Below are 22500 nucleotides of genomic sequence, written 5' to 3' on the forward strand. Positions count from 1 at the left end.
ACACTAAATCCGTATGAAAAAATGACGGGTTTAAGATTAATAAGGCAACACCATTTTAAATCAACTTTCTAAGTGTGAGGTATGAATGAGGCCACTCAAGAAGTTGCAGTAAGAAAAACCCAAGCAAATCCAAGCTTCAATGGGACCTGGTCTCTTTTGAAACATTCTTAACTCATTGCCAGGATTTTACGATTTAAAGAAGCACAGGACCATATAATCTGGAATAATAATAATATTCTTGTGGGCGGAGAAACCAACTTTGTATAATGCAATGGACGTTTAAACGATTAAAAAATCTACCATCTTTTGTACTCAACTTTGTATTAACAATTAAAATCCTCCGTCAATTTTGAACTGGGTTTAAGAACTTCTTCTGTCAGCTCAACTAGTACTTCCCATTTTTTGTCAGACACAGTCATCCTTCAAGACAATAGGTATTTTCAAGCTAAAAAAATTTTAACTTGTTTTTCCTTCCCCTCAAAACAGCTATAGCTTCTAAATACCTTTCTTAGAATTTCACGACAATTTCCCCGGCCTATTCATTGTCAGGAATGTACGAAAATTGTCTGTTCCATTTTTGTATTATACATAGTACTTAACACATAACATTATGGGTAAAACAAGGTTTTTTAAGATAAAAAATTGGTACATAAACAGGAAAATTGATTTGTAATATTAGGACATCACAGCGCTGTTGGAAACCATGTTTGCATTGAACTACGCCATCATGGATAAGAAACAACAACAACACTTTATTGTACTCATAACAAAGATTTAAAGTTAACTTACAAAAAATACATTTAATTATTTAAGGTCTCGGTAAAGGAAAATGAGGCTTCCACAGAAATAAAAATTTTTGCGGCGCTATTTTTGGTATAGGGTCAAACTATCGTATTAAAGCTAATAGATTGAATTATTTGAACAAAGTTTTAGATTTTGGTAATTAATATTGCCTTTTAGTTTTGAGGCCTCAAAACTCAGAATGACAGAATCTGCAGCAGAAGCTCCGTTCCTTTACTTTATTGCAAAACAACTGCACTTTGTTGCATCTTTGTCAGAGTCGGGAATTTTTGATACAACTGTATGTCACGAATTGAAGAAAATATCACACACTTTAGTCGAAACTGTCATCTCATACTTAATTTGGGCATAAAAAGTGCTATAAAATCAGTCTCTGAAGACAACTGAAAAATTCCTCACACGGTATTTGGCATTGTACAATCATGTATTAGAACTAAAAATTTGGAAGGGATATCTTAAAACCCACTGGGAAAGGATTCTTCAACAGCTTTATTGGCTTTGACTTCCAAAAAAAGTAACACAACAGTAGCACTTAATACGATAATACGAAGACACAAAAGGGCGGGTGCAAACGGGACACGAGATCCCATGCGAGGCACTCCCCTACATTAAAAAGTTAACTAATTAATTAATTAATTGATAAAAAGGACAGTTAAAAAAAAAGAAATACAATAGCTAGCGGTGGCAGGGGCAGGTTCTGATCAAGGTCCAGGTACAGGCATAGTCGACATCAAAAGAGGTAAAGTAAAGTAAAGTAAAGTAAAGTAAAGCAACCATATTTAACGTCGATAACTCGTAACAGTAATTCAACTGACAAACCTGAGGTCGACGGTGCGCTCATTTTACTCCCCCCTTTCCATCAGTGCTCCGTTTTACAGGTATTTGAAGCTACTTGGCTACACGGAAAGGAAAGAAGTCAAAGCAAGGATGCGAGATCCGGGAATTGAACTCAGGACCTCTTGCACCACGGTCGCGCACTAACTGACTGTGCCAGGTCCTAAGCAAGTGCATAAGATGAGATATAATAAACTTCTTGAAGGATTCTGGAGTGGAGAAATTTGAAGGCGGCGACAGTTTACACATGTAGTTCCAGAGTTTAGCAATTTTGTTAAAGTACGATGACTGATAGGTACTTGTTTTACATAACGGTGATTTAAGACTGTAGGAAGAACTGAGTCTGGTATGGTCATGGCAGGCAAAAAGATACAAAGTCTAGATCAGTAAGATTGTTTAGACATTTGTAGAAAAAGACCATATCTTTGAGTTCACGGTCAAAGATTAGTGGCAGAAGGTTTAAGGCTAGATGCCTGTCCTTGTAGGACATTTCCCCGACAAGAGTTTGTAGAATCCATCTCGTTGCTCTGCACTCTTGCTTTGCGTAAGACAGCTGTGATTTCATAAGTGCCAGATCAGTCAGTGTTAGCCTTGCTGACGATGTTGTGGACATGTTGGTCCCAAGAGAGGGTACGTGTGACAGTAACCCCAACATCTTTCTCATTGGTGACATGCTCAAGCTGAACTTGGTTGAGGTGGTAGTTGTATGTTACAGGGATTCCTTTCACGGGTCACGGTTAGGACTTTCCACTTGCTGGCATTAAAATGGATGTTATTACGCTGAGACCACTCATCGAGGTTGGTAAGCATGGTCTGTAAGGAAATGCAGTCGCCCATTGATTTGATGCTGCGATACACTTTCGTAACGTTGGCATATAATGCGCCCATAAAAGCATCCACAGTTTCTTCTGGGAGATCTAAACAATAAAGGGCCCAGGAGGCTGCCTTGGGCGACACCGGAGGTGACTGGGGCCCACTGTGATGCTGCACGCTCGATAACGACTCTCTGCATCCGTCCACCAAGATTTTCAGTGAACCATGATGTAGCCTCCCAGAACAAAGGAGACTTTTGTCTGATTGAAGGGGGTAGTTTCTAAAGAAACTGTGGTGCTGCATCGGTGGGGTAGAATACAAAAATTTGGTTTTTATCAACAGAGTTGACAATGTAAATTGGCCACCGTAAAGAGATTCTAAAAGCTGACGTTTCAAGCGTGAATGAATGAATGAATGTGCAGATTTCACTCTGAAGAAGGGCTAATGCTCGAAACGTCAGATTTTAGAATCTCTGTACGGTGGCCAATTTACATTGTCAACTCCGTTGATAAAACCAAATTTTGTCTGATTGGTTGATTGTTTTGCTTGTATCCAGGTTTTTTCAAACACACCCGCGCGCGAAATAACTAACAAAATGGCCGCCAAAGATGTCTTGTTCGATTACTTGCTCCAGTGAGTTTTATAGCAGGAGCGACGTGTACACCTTTTTTTCTTTCCGAATAGCAGTGTTTCAGTAGTAGAAGCTGATTTCTTTTAAGTCTTTCACTGTCGCACAATCGATTTTTCGTCCGTGGCTTCGTGCACAATTGATTTCGGCAGATTTCTGAGTTAATTAAAATGTTGCTGGATTTTGTCATACATCGATTGAGGTGGTTTTTCAGCTGAGGCTGTGCTGTCAAGTCTGTTTAGGTAAGATGAATTCACTATTTCTTTCGTTTTGTATATGATCTCAAGCCAATAAGCTAGCACAGCTTATTAAATGTCCTTTAAAGAACTAATGTATTTTACCTTACTTCTTGTCCACAGAAACCTTATAAGAAATGCTAGCGTTATTAATAACGCCTGTCCTTCACCAGTTCCCAAATTCTAACTACCAGTTACAATTAGCAACGCATGTGGAGGATTTATTAAATCGCTATAGATTGAAAATAAGGGTACTGTACATATAGTAATCTGTAGGGATGAATGTGCATGTTATTGTTACTTTCTATTTTTCTGAGTCTTTTGAATTCGCTGGTTTTTTAGGAAAAATTACCTATTTTTTTGTGCTCATGGCTGGAGAAAAATGTAGTAAGCTTGTCCTTCACGTTGATTTTAAAACAATAATTTTGAACCTCTCAATGGTGACTTCAATTAAGCATTTCCATTACTTTTCCTATTCACGTGCAAATGCTGCTATTTTGTTCCTACTTTTAGGTTAAAAAACCTGATTTTCTCATTTTCTGACCATTTTACCCACTTAGCACCCTGTAAATACTGCAGCAATTTGTTGAAATTATACATTATGTGGAGGGGAAACCTCTGCAACGCAGCATGCTGAAACACTGTTGGGAAGATATTGTTGACCTATTGCCATTAAAGTGCCAACCAGAGGCTCACTGGCTGTTGAAACAAAGGGTCTTTTGTTCCGGTGGTTGGCACATCAATGTTTGTCAACAGATATCTTCCCTATACAGTATATAGGTGAACTTCTAATTCACATTAGCTCTGAACTACCAAGTATTTATTAACTGTAAATTTAAAGAAATCTAAATATCTTCAATCCTCATCAGAAAGTAAATTTCAACTTACTTCGTTCATTAACTTTAGCTGGTCAATGCCTTGAACAAGTTTCAATCTTAAGATACTTGGGTATGATGTCTATATTGGCCATCACCTTTCCTGGCATGATCATATTCATTATACGGTATTTGTAACAAAGTTAGTAAATGTACTAACAACATCATTAAGGTTAAGCATTATCAAGTGAAGCTATGATCTTCGCAGTTATGAACGCAATTTTTACAATTGCACAGAGAAGCCTGAACAATTCAGGACTTCAACAGGGTTTGAACCCGTGACCACACGATTTGGGTGCGACGCTCTAACCAACTGAGCTATGAAGCCACTGACGTTGGGAGCTGGTCATTTGTGGGTTCAAATGGTCCCGTGAGGAATGAATCGATGATGAAACTGTAAAAATTGCGTTCATAACTGCGAAGATCATAGCTTCACTTGATTTCATATCCGTAGTTCATATATGATTCATTTCATATACCGTTTCATCGTTAAGCATTATGTCAGTAAACATTGTCTAATCAATATCTATTATTCGCTTATTTACCCATATTTACTATATGGCTGCATATTGCAGGGTAGTAATTATGAAAACCCATTGTCACAGCTTATAAAATTGCAAAAGAAAGCTGTTAGAATCATCAATGATGTACGGTCCATACCCCACATTATGTTTCCTTAGGTCTATTGAAATTTCACGATATTGCTAAAATGTAGACATTTATTTATGCATGATTATCTTTTGTGGCGATGGGCCTTGTAATTTTTTTCCATATTACTGGTTTCTGAGCAACATAATTATTCAACTCAGAATGCATCTTTGCAGCATTTATTTCATCATGCTATAACCAATTTAAGAAAATTCTGCCTATCAATTGTTGGAAAATACTTTTGGAATGACTTTCCTCTTTATAATCGAAGTAGCACATATCTAAAATCCTATTTTAAAAAAGCGATTTTTTGAATACTATTTTGCTCAGTACTGATTTCCTTACTCGCTGGTATGCACTCCAGTATTTCTTGTTTAACAGTCTAAATATTTCAACTGAATGGATACCCTGTTCTGTGGATTGAGTACTATCAGAATATAATAATATTATTCTTTGTCTGAGATAGTTGTGAACTTGAATGTATTCACATTATGGAGTACATTCACAAATGTTTTACCTGGTTATGTCATTTTGGAATGACATAATTATTTATATATGAATCCATGTCAATCTCCTTTTTAGTATAGTTGACTATATACCATTTACTTTTGTTGGTGGTATAGTGCATATAATTACGTTATCTGTAATAATTTCGTTTTTTTTCCCTCTTCTGAAGCAGTTTTATACAAATGTAAATAGTACTTCGCCTGAGATGAGTAAATTTTGTACCAAGAAAACGTGCAAGTGCATTGTAAATAAATAAACAATAAATAACTTAACTACGAATCAGTGTCAATCTCCACATTTTTGTGAAAAATTAATATTTGATGTATCCACAATGACTGGGTAGCATTGAGGGCACATCCTATGATTGTTCTACCAACAAACAACTAGCTCGAAGTTACAGATTTCTACAGGACAATAACCTCACTTTGCTGGTCGCTTGCGCGCGCCTTGCCACTTTTAAATTTAAACTCAAATTATTCAAATTGTTTAACTCAAATTATTCTTCTGATATTTGTGTGTCGACTGTTAAAAGGCGATTCCCATATCGCGAATTATTTTCTAAGATTTGGCCACGAGAATGCATGAGCTGCCAACTTGAGTTTTGTTCTCCGAATTAGAATTACTTGTGCGCGTCATTTCATCAACGTGAAACTTTCGCAGCTTAGGGCAATATGACAAAATACAAATTGAAAAAAGCTTCAAGTTTAATACTTCTTCAGTGGTTTAATTTTCAGACGTGAAAGTTTGCCAAGTCAAAGACACAATAGGGCAGAGTGAGATGATATCATAACAAGATTTGGAGCCATTTTGTAGACAACACCGTATCACACGAAACCAGCTGTGTTGAACCTTGCCACTTTAAATGACAATTTCTTTACACAAATCTTTTCTTTGGTTGTTGGGCTTACTGCAGCAAGTGGGAATTCCCGTATCACGGCCTATGACAAAAGTCTCGAAAATGGGAATTAAAATATTTTTTGCCAAGGAAATTTAAATTATCTGGAGCACTCATAAAGTAAAGCCTTGCGTCTTGGCTTAATCTGTTTGCTTCAAGATTTAAAATCAGCCCTATTTCTTCTCCAAAACAATTCCCGACTCTACTTCGACCATGTGGTTCAAAATTTCAAGGTTGGGAAGCTTTATTGCGAATTGATTTTCTTCACCAGTGGGCTGCCATTTTTCGACTCTATCTTGTTAGCTGATTTATCGTTGTCCTTGCTTCAAACGCTGGTTTACCCATATTATTTAATGTAAACTCACATTTCAATTTAAATCCGACTTACTTTATTATTAAAAAGCACTCCATTCTGAGTTGAAGTCTCTTAAATAAGGAAAAACAACGCCAGGAAGGCAAAACTATCCTCTGCTCCTTGCAAGTTCTGTCTCATCGAAAGATCGAATAACCTGGGTTAATTTAACTGTCAATCACAGAGCTTTGAAGCCATGTCTCAGTGACTGCAACAACGTCAAAATCACTGCTATCCGCTGTAAACAATTTGTTGTAGAATGGTCATTTTGCATATTTTACCGCTTGTGTCGCTTTCATCAGCCACAATGGCCTTCAAACTCTGTCCACTTAGATACAGTGCTTGAAGAGATGATGACAGGGAGATGATTGACTTTGGACCGGGGTTGACAGAGACATCCATGTAAATTGTGATATCAATTGGGGCGGATCATGGCCAGGGATGTCCAAGAACCGGTAAATTTGGCGTCAAAATAAAGGCCTACAAAATCGAGCTTAAAGATTTCGCCTGCAGTTCATGGTCTGCTGAATAACTCCACCCCCTACTTAAAACCAATGGACCATTTCCGAGTTGCTTTTTGTCTTGGTTTCGAAGCAAGTCTTGGTGCTCAACTATTGAAAGGGAAATGAGTTTGATTTGCATAAGAATACGCAACTAATTTCCATTTGAATGGCCGTGCACCAGGACTCGCTTTGAAACTGAGGTATGCAGCAACTCGGAAATGAGCTATTATGTTGAGCCAATCCTTTCACGTGTGATTGACAGGATATGTCAATCATTTTTCACCTCAAGATCATGGCAGGAAACAAGGAAAAGCTACTTTAGTGGTTTTAAAATTAATTTTTCAATTTTTTTTTGGGGGGGGGGGGGAAATAGTCTTCACTGCCCACCAATTCAAGATTTGCAAAAACAAGGAATTTGCGCAAGATGCCCAAATTTACTTTTACTGAGACCTTAAATAGATAAGTCCGACCTCCTGAAATAACTAATAAGCTAAAAATGCCAGGAAGTCGGATTACATAAGATACTTTAAACAAAATACTAATAGCGAAGGTACAATATGGCAACGTACATTAATGCTCACGCACGCACATGTCATTTTTAAGTGGATTTAGAAGGAGAAGCAAGAAGCCATCTATGTTGGAATCTGATATGGACAGAGGGTTTGATATTGATGAGATCACAAAACTGACTAAATACAAATTAGCTCAACCAAGTGAGGTCTTAAAAGCATCTGTTGCTGGTAATATTGATATTAATGATTATGATGGTAATGTTGGAAAACTATTAAAAACACTTGGACAAAAAAAAGGATCTCTGTCAAAAGGTAAAACCAAATAAAAAAATATTGACCAAATCAATCAACTGATGTCATTGCACAAATACAAAAATATAGAAGCAGAATTCAAATTATAGCAGAAGGCAGAAAAACGATAGGTAAAGGAATGACATATACACAACCGAAAAGGAATGCTTATAAAATTAAATCAAATGGTCACTATGGTGGTCTTATCATTGATTTACCTAATCAAGTGAAGCTATGATCTTCGCAGTTGAGAGCAATTTTTGCAATTGCGTTGAGAAGCCTGAAAAATTCAGGACTTCAACAGGGTTTGAACCCGTGACCTTGCGATTCCGGTGCGACACTCTAACCAATATCCGCATATTTTCATATCCGCAGTTCATGTATGATTCATTTCATGTACCATTTCATCATTGATTCATTCCTCACGGGACCATTAGAACCCACAGATGACCAGCTCCCAACGTCAGTGGCTTCATAGCTCAGTTGGTTAGAGTGTCGCACCGGAATCGCGAGGTCACAGGTTCAAACCCCGTTGAATTCCTGAATTTTTCAGGCTTCTCAACGCAATTGCAAAAATTGCTCTCATAACTGCGAAGATCATAGCTTCACTTGATTTCATATCCGCAGTTCATGTATGATTCATTTCATATACCATTTCATCATTGATTTACCTAAGTTGATTGGTCAATTATGTCTTGTTGCATCAAAAAATGGCTAAAAAGTACTGGATCAACAAGCTGATTTTGACTTAATAGATTTGCTAACAAAAAGGTTTAACAGCAAAAAAAATTATGGTCCTCTTTCAAGAATGTTGTTTGATCAATTAAATAAACTTAGTGAAATTCCAATATATAGATCAAGTAAAAAATTTAGCAAAATTGGTTCAGGTGTTGTTTATTACAATAATATTAATGATTTGTTATACAGAGTAGAATTACTTGGTAGATCAATTTTATAGCTGGCAATAACGGTGTTCAAAGTGAATTCAGTCAAATAGCTCATACATTAAACAAACTTGGTGCTATTGATAATAATCATTTGTCGGGGCTTTTGAAAGAATATGTAATTTAATTTATAAAATGAACGAACGAGCTTTACATATTTCATGAATTAATAGGGAAAAACCAGAAAATTTTATTGTTAAATTTTCTCCTCCTATTTATTTAAGTGAAGAAAAAAAATGTGGTCTAGCACTTGATAGATTGAGTATGACATTTAGTTGGCATAATATTAATTTTACTCATGGTAATAATCAAGTAAAATATTCAAATGATTATGGCTCAACGTGGGAAAAAAAATTATTTGTTGATGGTATGTATTCATATGATGATATCAATGATTATATTCAAGGAGCAGTTTTACAAAATGGTGATGACAAAGAAGGAATAAGTTTAACGTTCGTATTATAAGTTATAGAGTTATTGTAGAATTTAAAAAAAAAAACAACTGGCAACTTGATTTAAGAATTCTAAATTTGGTGATCTTATTGGTTTTGATGCAAAAATAATAAAAAGTACTGAATACAGTGTTAGATTACCAAATGTGACCAATAGTATTGATGCATTAGAGATAGGTTGTAGCTTGATTTCTGATAGTTTTACTGATGGCAAAAGATCTGATACATTGGCTTTGATTTCTACTGATAATTTGACAAGAAACACATATCGCTGCTAATGATGCAAATGGAATAGTAAATGGCATTCATAGTATGATCAAAGATATTTCAGTTAAAGTTGGTGATAAAAAAATATATGATTGTAATGATGTAAATCACAGTGTTAACATCAAAAATGGGTTGGATATACCAATTCGTATGCTGAAAGCTACAAATGAATTTTTTTTATTTAGACACAAATAGATCAAAAGATATGAGACCTGCACAAGCTGCTTACAACAAAGGATTTCATCAAAGAAAAACTTTATTAGGTGCTTCAAATGTTGTTAATTATGAATTACCTTTGAATCGACATAGTCTGTTTGAATCACTTGAAGATTCACTTCTTCCGCAAACAAGAGTGGAAAAATTGTTTCATTTGGCTTCAGATGATCAAGTTATTTGGCAAGGAGCTGATAATTCACGTGTTGTTTTGCAGTTGATTGTACCACAAATTATATTTAATGGTGATGGACAAAGTATGTATTCAAGCAATTATCCAAAATCACAAAAATGGACGTATTTGAAAGAAACTGTTTCAAGAAGCACTTCAACGCGAAATCAAACAGGAAATTATGTAATTAATTCAGAAGAATTAAAACCAAGGCATGTATTTGCATTTTTCATTAATGATGCTAATATTGATGAACAAACATCAAATCCATTTTTGTACAATACATTTTCAGTTTCTACTGATCCAAGAACATTGTCTGATGCTTGGTTAGAAATAGGTAATGGTATTGAATATCCTGATTGTCACTATGAACCAGATACTGATATGACTCGTGTTTATCGTGATGTTTTAAAATACGTTCATGCTAATAGCGAATATTCACAAGGTACATTATTAAATAGGAGCAATTTTCATTCGCTTTATTCATTTTTATATTTTGATTTAACTAAACAGCGATCTGATTTAAGAGATTCAACTGTTAAACTAACTTTTCACTATAAATTATCAGGAGCTACAGCAACAGCTTTTTCAATTTATGCTCTTGTTTTAAGTGAGCAAAATGTTGAATTTATCCAAAAAGATGGAAAGCTGTTATTCAGATAAAATACTCTTTCTTTTATTAAATTAAATATATCTTGACCAGTTATATATCTTGTTTCGAAGGTAAGATTCATTCTTTAGCTCTTCAACACATTAGCAAGATGGCGGGTTGGTTGTGGGCGTTGTTCTCTGTGTTTATCTTATTCCAGACGATTCTCCTGGTCGACAAATTCACAAATATTATTATGAATCCATCTCATGAGAACAGCGACTGTTTCCTGGTCTACTTGAAGTTTGGCAAAAACTATTCGCTCGTTAATTTTCGTGGAAAACTTCTGCACACCTCGAATGCAGATCATAATCCACGGAAGCGGATGAAATATCTGAGAGGAAGAGTATGCATGCATCGTTTAATATTGAGCTCCTTAGAGCAGGTGACATCGAGCCAAACACAGGGGATGTGAGAAATCCATGTTCTGTTTGCAGCAAACCGATTGCGAAGACTCACCAAGCGCTTCGCTGCTCCACATGCTATATTTACTCTCATATCAAGTGCGGAGATGTAACACCCATGGCATATTGTGAAACTAAAGCGATGTCTAACTATCACTGGGTCAGCCGTTTCTGTAAAATTAGAACTGCAATGCCTTTTTCCGTTGTTGAAGATGTCGATTTTCTACAATAATTTCAGGATGGCGAAAAAAGTATCAACAACCAAGACTGGGGCTGCCAGAATCGCAATATTGCTAATGACGCAAACTCTGCGTCATGGTATAAGGAAAATATCCGCTCGCACTACAAGTTTAATCTGACTATTGCCCATCTAAACGTCAATGAACTTGTAAACAAAGTCGATGAAGTCAAATCCATCCTAGACGCATGCTCATTTGATATTGTGTCCCTCGCTGAAACGAAATTAAACAGTACTATTGGTAATCTTCTTCTGGATCACCCTAATTACAGGATTATACTGAAGGACAAGAAATGGGGGAGGAATTATGGCATATGTGAGATCTAACATAACAGTGATAAGACGACGCATGTTTGAACCGGCTAATATTGAATCCCTGTCCCTTGATGTAAAGGGAAATAATGGTGTTTATTTCATGATCTGTGCAGGTTATCGTTCACCAAGTAAATGTAAACCTGCAGTCTTCTTAACCTCACTGGCCACTACTCTCGAGCTGATGTACAATTCAAGACAGGAGATCGTCGTTATTGGTGACCTAAACTTGGATCTGCTTTCAGATCACAATGACATCAAGAAATTTAAGGAATTGTGTGATCAGTTCCAGTTTACAAATTCAATCGAAACGCCTACTAGAGTTACCGAATCTACAGCGACCTTACTTCTCTCCAGCCATCCTGACCATTATGCAAAATGTGGCTCACTTCCCTTGGGCATAAGCGACCATGATTTGATATACACTGTAAGAAAACATAGACTTCCGAAACCTCCCCCAAAGCAAATTTATTATCGAAGCATGAAAAATGTTGATATTGAATTATTCATCTGTGATCTTAAGAATGTCCTGTGGGAAAGTGCATATATATTTGAGAATGTTGATGATATCTGGTCCCACTGGAAACGCCTGTATAATGAAGTGCTTGATTCACATTTTCCTATGAAGAGGATTCGTGTGCGGGGAGACCAATTGCCGTGGATCACACCTGAGATAAAGCTTCATATCTCTCGTGGTTGCCAACTGTTGAGAGCTTTTCGTAACAACTCTTTGGCTGAAAACTGGGACGCCTTCAAGAGACAAAGGAACAAGGTTACCTCGCTGAAGCGTAAAGCTCTACGCGGCTACTTTGTTAGCGCAAAGTCTAATAAATCTAGCCCAAGGGAATTCTGGAGAAAACTGAAGCCTCTCTTACTAAACACGTGTGGGTCGTACTTGGGCAAAATAAGTCTCATTGAAAATGGTCAAGTTTATGATAAACCCCAAGAAGTGGCTGAGATATTTAAGCACTATTTCGCTGAGTCAGGACTAAGCCATTCTTTGGCTCTCACTGAATCTGAGTTCGACAAACATCCCAGTGTACACCTAAGCAATGAAATGGCTGATGATCAAGATCAAGAGTTCTCCTTTAATTTCCAGCCTGTCACTGCTAAATATGTGTTGGACCTGCTATTAGATCTAAATGGATCTAAGGCAACTGGCGTGGATGGTATTCCTCTGAGGCTCCTGAAAGCGTCTGCTCCTGCTTTGGCGACCCCCTTGACTCGCTTGTTAAATCATTGTCTCGAACAATCATGTTGGGTTAGCGAGTGGAAATCTAGCAACATCAGTCCAGTTTTTAAAAAGGGATGTGAAGCTACCAAAGTTAATTATCGTCCCATCTCAATTCTACCCTGTATATCTAAGATTTTTGAACGAATTATGTATAATAAACTGTATAACTACTTTGTTTCAAGCCATCTACTCTCCGACAGTCTGTCTGGCTTCTTAAAGGGGCATTCTTGTTGCACGGCACTGCTAAAGATCACAGAGGACTGGAGAGAAGCATTAAATGAGAGACAAACAGTCTCTGCGGTGTCCATAGATCTCAGTAAGGCATTTGACACTATTTGCCCCTGCCTCCTGATAAGAAAGTTAGCGGCATATGGGCTTCTCGACCACTCCATCTCTTGATCCGCTCTTACCTTATCAATCGTAAGCAACGAGTCAAAATAGAGAACGCTCATTCCAACTGGCGTGTTGTCCAATCTGGTGTCCCGCAAGGATCTCTTCTGGGACCGCTTTTGTTCAATATATATATTAATACATAACCTGTAATACCAAGAATATGGAATTGAAGCTCTACGCAGATGACAGAGCCGGTTATGCTGCTAGCAAGTAACCTGCGACCTTGGAATTCTACATCAATAGTGACCTGGTGAGATTATCAAATTGGCTTGAAGATAGCTACCTCACCATCAATGCCACTAAGACGCAGGCTATGATTGTTGTCAAATCCAACTATAATTATGAGCTCACCTTTAAGTCAAATAATCTTATGGCTATTGATGAAGTTAAGTTGCTGGGAGTGACGATTGACAATAAGCTCACTTTTTCTTCACATATTAAATTGGTTCTTAGTAAAATTCATGCAAAGATAGCCGCCTTGCGCAGAGTTAGGAATTTTATTGATAGTGACACTGCGGTTAAACTATATAAGTTGTACATTCTACCTCATTTTGGCTATCGTAGTCCTCTTCTAATAGGAATTAATCAAACTTTATCTGATAAGTTAGAAAATGCCAATTATTACGTACTTAGAACTCTCTTCAATCTACTTAGTTACGAGCAGATCTTGTTGCAGTATAATTTAGATTCCATTAAGCATAGGCGCCTGGTCCAAGCTCTGACACTTGTGTACAAAGGCTATCCCAATTATATAAGTAATATGTTTAGAATCAAAAACTGTGATCTTTTTCGTATATTGCATGCCACCTCTGGAACAATATACCTTTGCATGTTAGGGAGGCCCCAAACTAAAGAAACTTAAATTGAGCCAGGACGAGTATCGTTTTAATTCCTGCTCTAATTAGATGCTATTTTAAATTTGTAGTATGGATAGATAATTTTATTATAGATTCTAAGTTTAGTACTTTCTTAATTTATATACTATTGTAGATACACGTACATTCTTGTAACGAGTCCTTTTTTAGGCTCACCAATGTCACATGTTTAAACAAAGTTTTTCAGTTTTTTTCAGTTGTGTATAATATGATAATATACGTTTTTATCTAATTTAATTATATACAAGATATGACAACCAGATACATTTCTCATGGCGTAAAATTATCACCAAATCAAAAACAAACATTAGCAAGAGCTATACGTAGCAGATCAGTAACATTACAATTATTTAATTCTCAATTATCTGGGCATGATAAGCTTATGCTAACAAAGACGCAATTGAAAAAAATCCAAAAATCAATGAAAAATGGAACAGGAACAGACATTAAAATTAGTAAAACTCAAATACGAAAAATTGGTGGAAATATTTGTAGCACATTGGCTACTAAATTTTTCCCAAAAGTAATGCCAGCTATTAGTAAAATTGGAGGACCTTTATTAACAGGAGCTTTAGCTGGATTAGGTGAAAATCTCATTGATAAAATATTTGGTAAAAAAGGAGAAATGATAATACCACAAAGCAAATTAACACAAATGACACCAATGTTAAATTTATTAACTATGAAACAAAAGCGTGACCTAAATCATGCTTATCAAACAGGTGGAAATATGTATTTAAGACCAACAAAAAGACAAATGGTTTTTGGGGAACTTTAGCAAGCATTGGCATACCATTACCAATAAATTTACTACCAAAACTGTTTGGCAAAGGTTTACAAGTTGATAAAACGCGATCTCGTAGATCATTACCTGTATATGTTCCTAAAAAAGGTAGTTCGTTATTAAATTATGAGGTTTTAAATAAACTTGTAAGGCCCGCAGTCTTACTCCATTTAACAGCTCCATAAATGGTGGGACTCCAGTGGTAAGAATTAAAGACCTTATAGAATATCACAAAAATGGTGTCAAAATGCAGGAAATGCCACTTGAGAGAAACTGAATTTGCAAGATTTCCTGGGGGAGGGCGATACCCCTGGACCCCCCCATTCCTACAGGCTTGCACCTTTGGCGGTAACAAATATGCCCTAATTTCCTGGGTTTGGAATCTCTGCAGGCCAGACAGACCTGCAATTTAGATGACCACTCGATCCAAGGGCCAAACTCAGAGGATAAACACCTTATAGAAAGGTTACAAGAAGTGAAAATATTAATTTGTGAATTTCATTTTTATTTATATTTGAAACATGATCCTCTCGAATTTTGCGTGAACGTGAAATAATTTTGGATATTATTCGTGATGCAAGAAAAGGCGAAATATTTTTGTGTGACTGAGTTTTACCAAGAGGTATAGGGGACCCTCATTAGAGAGTTCATAACTATTATGTGCAATTCACACACTTGGCTTTAATATATCTTCCCTAATACTCAAAAAGGGATTGATATAATCTTCAGATTACTCAACAAAGATGCTTAGGCCCTAGGAATACTAGGGGCTTACTATTCGAATTAAATGCCTCCTTTTAGACAAATTGAATGTAACATGAACGTTATCATCGTATTGATCATAGCTTCTAATTACCTTGACCTTTGAATTGTGAAGCTGAGGAACCATCATGCTTTTCGTACGTTTGTTCTTTTTGCTTTTTCTTGCTTGAACGTGATTTTTCTTTGGCATCTTTACCTTTCCATTTTGGCTCAGCAAGCTTCTTCCTAAATGACATCAACCAAGAGAGATACATACCTATACATAAGTTAAAATCTTAATCTGGTGTTTGCAAAACAAAAAGGCGAACACCTCGGCTAGCAGCTCTTAACTTTTGAATTTTGCACCAAATACTGGTCTCAACCCAATCCACTGCAGCCTTTGCTTCAACCTCATTGCCAGGATCTCTCTTCTCTGCCTCCTTTGTCATTAAGGAGAAACACTCTGGTTCAGGCTGGGCACGGGGCCTCCCAAAATGTGTCATCATTGCGATTGAGGGAAGCAGCACACATTTGATTTTGTGCTCAGACGAGCATTGACAAAACGTTTCACAGCAAGGCATTTTTTGTAATACACATGGAATTTAACATGGAAGGTAAAAGGTTTTTGTCAAATCGATTGGATGCTACAGTAAATATGCCTGCGTTGCTTGAATTCTCACCCATATCACCGCATACCGGTGGCTCAGTTGTTTGAGCGTCGGGCTGTCACGTGGGAGGTCGCGGGTTCGAACCCCGGCCGGATCAACACTTAGGATCTTAAAATAACTGAGGAGGAAGGGCTGCCTTTGTAATTTCATCTGCAAATGGTTAGACTTTCCAGTCTTCTCAGATAAGGACTATAAACCGTAGGTCCCATCTCACAAATATCTTCCATATTCATAAGTTCCCTGTGGGACGTTAAAGAACCCAAGCACTATTAGAGAAGAGAAGGGGATAAAGTCCCCGGTGTTGTGACTGTCCTGTTCTCTCCAGCAGAAGTGGCCAGCTTGGCGGTGATGTCTCTAAAAAGGCTTGTGGTATACATGTATGAGGCCACCTAAGCAGAAACAGCCACATGTAGAAGTAGATGTAGATGTGAAGGTCTGGATTCAAACTCAAGTGAGCAGTCAAGTTGAGTGATAATGAAGAATGTTAAAAGTTTGTGATCCTTTGAAAGAAAAGGTTTTTCTGTGCAAGAAAATAAGCAAAATGTTTATCCATGGGAAGAAAACAAGTTGATCGATCAATCAGCCGGTGTCATGTTTTATATGTCATGTGCCAACCTCAAATCAAGCTACATGTATATGGACAGGTGCAGGTGTTATATTTTGTTCTTCGATTTTCGTTTTTCTTTGGAATGCTAAACAAAGTGGTCCCTTAGTCCCAAGCTTGTACAGCGAGAAGACAGTTTTTCAACAACTTTGTGCAAATTGTCGTTAAGATATCTTTTACAACTGCACATACAGTTTTCCATTTAATTTATAATACAAATTGTGAATTATATTTTGATGAAGCAAACATATTGTTTGGTGTATTGTTTTATGATAGTGTACGTTCTGCAGAAGCACCAATTGCCACTTGACATCAGAAGTCTTATCTGTCACAAAAGCTTGACCACTTTTGATGAGTAGCACGGTCATTACTACATTCTAAGGGTACTTTCTTGTTGATTGCAATATCTCAGCTTGTAATAGCTTGTAATATTTAACCCTGAAATGTTTTCTCATATCGTACAAATAGGTCTTTTTTATGAACAAATAATTTAAGTTGTATCCTCTTTAAAATAAACCCGGATAAAAATTTGTTTCCGAAAAAAAATGACTGAATGTTCATGTAACACGTAACACAAACAATGGCCATGTTACAATGTAGCGTATTTTAATAATTTCTTTGCTTATAACCCACAAAATCTTACGAAATTCCAGTTACATATCAGAATAACAAAGGAAAATGCACAAAACAACTTTCAGATACTTTTCTTTGTTAGAAGTTCTTGAAAAACAACATGTTTGTACCGACCCTTTTGTAATTAAACTCCTGTACAGTTTGATATTCGACTTTAACTTAACGATTCACTATAAAAAAGGAAATATAGAATACAAAGTTACAAGCAAAATACCAAAAAACTAAACTTCAGAACGCCAAAAACCACGACTGAAAAATTAACTACTTACAAGATCTGTACGGCAACTCCGGGTACAACAACTGACTTACAAAAGGAAATACAATACTTTTATACAAAAGACGAATACCTAATGAATCGACGAAATGAACAAAGGCAATTACATATGATTAGGCAACAGAACTTAAGTACATTGAATAGACGCGATAACGAAGCAAATACTAACTAATTACTGCATGCGGAATTTAGGCAAATTTAGAAATATCTCACAAACGCGACGAGATACACGATACAACAATTAAGCGAAGACAAATGACAGCAAATTAAACAGAGCCGATAAAAATCAGTGCAAATATTGTAAACTAGTAGAAAAACATGAAAGAAAACAAAAACTCGATTTCTCGTGTCTACACCTTTGTTGTACCGCTTCACATTGTTTTGAAAGGCAGTTTCTAAAATAGCTCGATACAGCTCGGCACATGTCTCAAAATACAAACATAAACAATGTCAGATGAATGGGCTTTATGTTACAGACTGTGTGTCAAAGTTTAAAGTCAAAATACAAATCGAGGACATAACTAGAACAAATTTAAAAAGACTGAAACAGTTTCAGCACCGCACTAGAAACGTCCAAATTAGCAAAGGACTCACGACTTCCTTCCAATATTTTGCTGTTTCTAAAGCGAGCATTGCACTCTGATTGAGCAGCACGTTAAGCCATTTTCATCCATGGAGGCCGGAGACTTTCAGCTTTGAGCGGTGTTAAACATTTTGCACCATAATGCTGTGCTCATTAAGCGTAATGAAACCTCCACAAGCACGCTTCCAAGCCAAATCCGAGCGTCAGTAAAAGGCCCAGGAGGAAATGTTAGCTACATAAAGGGAACAGCAAAAGCTACACACCACGATGTTTCAAATGTCGATGCAGAACCAGAACAATGGTATTTTGCAGCTGTTGTCTAAGATATCAGACAACGATTTTTTTTTGAGAGATCAAGTCTGAGTTTGACTAAAGAAATTACACGTTTATAAGCTCTACAAGACTTTTTTTGCTTTTGTACATGTCAAAGTCTATTATCTGGCTTTTGCCTGCGTAAGCCACTTGTTCTTATAAGTTTAAATATAGTAGTCCTGTAAACTGGGTGGGTCTAAATCAAAGTACTTTGATGTCATATTTCCATAGAGGCAAGTAATCACATTTCGAAGAATAGCACAAACAAGATACATTTTGCCAACACAACTTAGCCCTATCTTCAAATTTCTTTTGAAATCTATAAGGTGTCGCAACATCATTGAAAAGCCACCCTACAGCTTCTCGGACTTGACTCATTGAAGTATTGAAGGCCTCCATCCTAGGGGTCAGCGCTACATTTCTATACGGGGAAATCAGTTGGGCTCTGATTGGATAGGCGGGTTCACCATAAATGCACATAGGCTGGTCTACTGGAGACACAGCATCACGATCCAAGAGAGGAAGTAGTCTGGACTCTGCCTAAAAACAAACTTCCTTCTGCTCTTCCTACAAACTGTGTATCAATATTTGTTTTGCATAAAGCAAGCTAACAAAATCTGTACCTTACTTAGTTTGCATTTTTGAGCATTAAAATAGAATTTTTGGCCCTTTGCTTCTGTTACAAAGTGGTATATTTTTAGGTCACCCATCCAGATACTAACCCCGTCACACAGGAATTTACTTCAGTGAACTTTTGTATTACAAAGCTGTCAGACGCTCAGAGTGCACACTTAAACTTGTGGTGAAAAAGTTGTGAGGGAACTTGAGGGAAAATGATCAGCATGTCAGCCTAGAAGCCAATGTCTTTCGATTCCCTTTTATTTTCTTCAATCTTTCCGGGTTTAGTACTTTGCTAATAACCACATGTCTTCTCAGGGGGCTATTTACCTAAGACTTCCACCATGGCACTACAATGATACCATACCAAAACAACATTGTGTACTATTAGAGCTACATATTACACAAAGACAACTTGAATCTCCTGGAAGAAAAAACGCAGCTCAGTTGACAACATGGAATAAAGAGCTGTGATACCGCACTACCACACGTACGCATGCATGTCCATTTTTTCTAAAGATAACAGGAATTTCTTCTTTCTGACAAATGATTAATAGGACAGTAGCCAGGTTTTTAACCTCAGAAAAAGACCTGTTTTGTCATAATTATAAACGTGTGAGCCACAAGGGCCTCTGCTGGCACGACTTCTGGATGACCCCTTAAATGGTCTTAATGACCCCCTACGTGAAGAAACTGCCTGGAACGCTGCAGTTCAATCCCTTCCAACTCAGCCCCTTCTGTTTTTGAGTAACACGTACCACAGGCAACCCAGTGTACGCTCATGCAGCGTCTACTTTTAGAAGAAAAAGACCAGAATCTGAAATAGTCTATGCCCACAAAGGATACACCGATTGCAAATATGGCGACGATAACACCAAAGAGACGCTTTTTGGTAGTAACCGGTTTCATACTGAAAATTTAACACTTACTCAGTATTTAATGGGCAGTCGTTGCATGGCCTTGGCGCTAAGGCGTGAAGGAATAATTTCACAAAACACTGCCACAAGATCAACATGGCTTTGACAATAGCTTCTTTCGAGGTCCGGGGACTAAAATGCAAAGCGCAAAACGCACGGAAGTGTTCAACTGGCTTCGATCGAGAAAGTTTTCAATTTGCATGTTATAAGAAGTTCACTGCACTGAAAACACTAACCACGCAAGGTCTGCTGAGTCGGGCTACCAAACTATTTTCAGTGCGTACGAAAGTAACAAAGCTGGAGTATGCATACTTTTTAATACCGTAATAACTTTAATTTGCAAATTGAAAGAACTTTCATTTACCCCTCAGGGCGCTTTATAATTTGCGACATAAAGGTCAATGACAAAAAGTTTAACCTTGGCTAACATTTCTACCCCAAATGATGACAAATCAGCTTTCTTTTTAGATTGTTCTGGACACCTTGATGACTTTAAATACGACAACAATATCATAGGAGGTGATTTCAACCTTGTACTTGATCTAGAGAAGGATAAATCAGGCGGCCTCCCCAAAACGCACCAAAAGTGTCTTAAAATCATGAAGGAGTTCTCTGAGAAACTTGATCTAGTTGATATATGGAGAGCTTTTACCCGGAAACTAGTAGGTACAGCTAGAGACGACGCAGCCCTAAAGTACAGTGCAGGTTAGACTTTTTCTTGCTTAGCCAAAGTGTTGTTAATATTACAGCCCTCTCTGATATCCATCCAGGATACAAATCAGATCACTCTATGATAATATTAAAATTATCCCTGCACTCGAATTCTAGGGGACTGGAAATTAAATACATCTTTTTAGACTGAACTCTACTACATCAACCAAATTAAGGAGACTGTTCAGGAAACGCTTGATGAATACAGAGATGATGACTTTGTCAACCCCTCACTTCTTTGGGAGATGATTAGACTAAAAGTTCGTGAGAAATTATTATCTTATGCAAAGCACAGGGAAAAACAAACAGAACAACATGAAATGGAGCTAATTAGAACAATCAATCGTCAAATTAGAGGAGAAACTCGACATTGGAAGCCTCACTGAGGGGCTGTTTACATGGAGGTAGGAAGATCCTATCACTAGGAAGATCCTGGAAGGTGAAACAACTTTTCGTTTGGTTTACATGCAGAAATTTCTGTCTTGGTGGAAGTGGAGAATGAAAGCAAGATGGCGGGCGAGAACAACAAACATGTGATTTGGGTCCTTCTACTCTCCTTACTAGCTTGAATAACTTCCTTTTCATCTCTTCCTCCTTGCAATCTCTCAACTCATTCAGATGTATTTGACTCTCAGCGTTTTCGACAATGCTGTCGATCGATTGCTCGTTACTTTCCACTGTGTCTCTTCTTTGGGCATGCACGCGCGGACCACCATAGCTAAGAAAATACGGTAACCCATCGATGCGGGAAAATTTGGTTTTATAGCCATGACGTCATGAACGTCCGCACCTCCATGTATGCCAATGTGACCAGTATCACATAACCATATCATGGGCTCAAGTTTAGAGCTCATTGAAGGGCAATACTCCAGTTTACACTATAGCTAGTTTACAACATACATCTTTGATATTGGACATCAATGTTATGGTCAATTGACACCTATCAAAACAAGGTATCCGCTGACCAGTAACACGTGACCATATCGCGGGCTCAAGTTAGACCTTATCGAGGTCAGCTGGTTTTTTAAATTGACCGCTGACCCGGGACTGGTTGTTGATTGGATCGCAGGCTCAAGGCAGGTCAGACACACTCACACCTGAACGAGACTTCATTTTTCGTGCTCTTTCTGTGGCTTGACGCGGCTACACAGCCATGCTACGTCAGCAAAGCTCTTGACAGTCGATGCATTTTGTGTTCAGGTACGGTTTGGAAAATATATTTTTCTTGCATTTTTTGCTGGTTTCAATCCAGGTTTAACATAATATAGCTGTCGTTATTCAAGTCAAGCATTGGAGGGATATAAACTTAAAGCTGAGTGTTTATTTTTAATTTGTTTAGGGCTGCTTTTTGCTCTGAATTGCAGTTTTTGGTATGTCTTAAGATATTTTTAATTTTAAATCTACTAAGGTTGAAAGATGCCTGGACGGCCTATGTCATAAGAACCGAAACGAAAGAAGAGAGAAAGAGAACGAGAACGACAAAACAGTACACCAGTATTAGCTTAAAGCTGGTGGAAGAAGTTACTCCACAAATTCTTTTCTTGGACACTAAACCGTTCGTTATTTCTCCTCATGAGTTATTTCAAGTGGATGCATATTTCTAAAAC

The 22500-nt window shown here is 37.3% G+C and overlaps 1 protein-coding gene and 1 pseudogene across 2 annotated transcripts in view; one reads left to right on the forward strand and one right to left on the reverse strand.

Annotated features, from left to right (window-relative positions):
- Positions 1-22500, reverse strand: part of LOC138043275 (protein FRA10AC1-like) — a 119662-nt gene that overhangs the window by 9862 nt on the left and 87300 nt on the right. For both annotated transcript variants that reach the window (XM_068889468.1, XM_068889467.1), the window contains one exon: positions 15689-15819. In XM_068889468.1, the coding sequence (XP_068745569.1) occupies positions 15689-15819 (131 nt within the window). The remainder of the gene's footprint in view (positions 1-15688; positions 15820-22500) is intronic.
- Positions 7682-8966, forward strand: LOC138041833 (uncharacterized; annotated as a pseudogene).

This window comes from Montipora capricornis, chromosome 3, assembly GCF_036669925.1.
Source record: "Montipora capricornis isolate CH-2021 chromosome 3, ASM3666992v2, whole genome shotgun sequence".
Classification (NCBI taxonomy): domain Eukaryota; kingdom Metazoa; phylum Cnidaria; class Anthozoa; order Scleractinia; family Acroporidae; genus Montipora; species Montipora capricornis.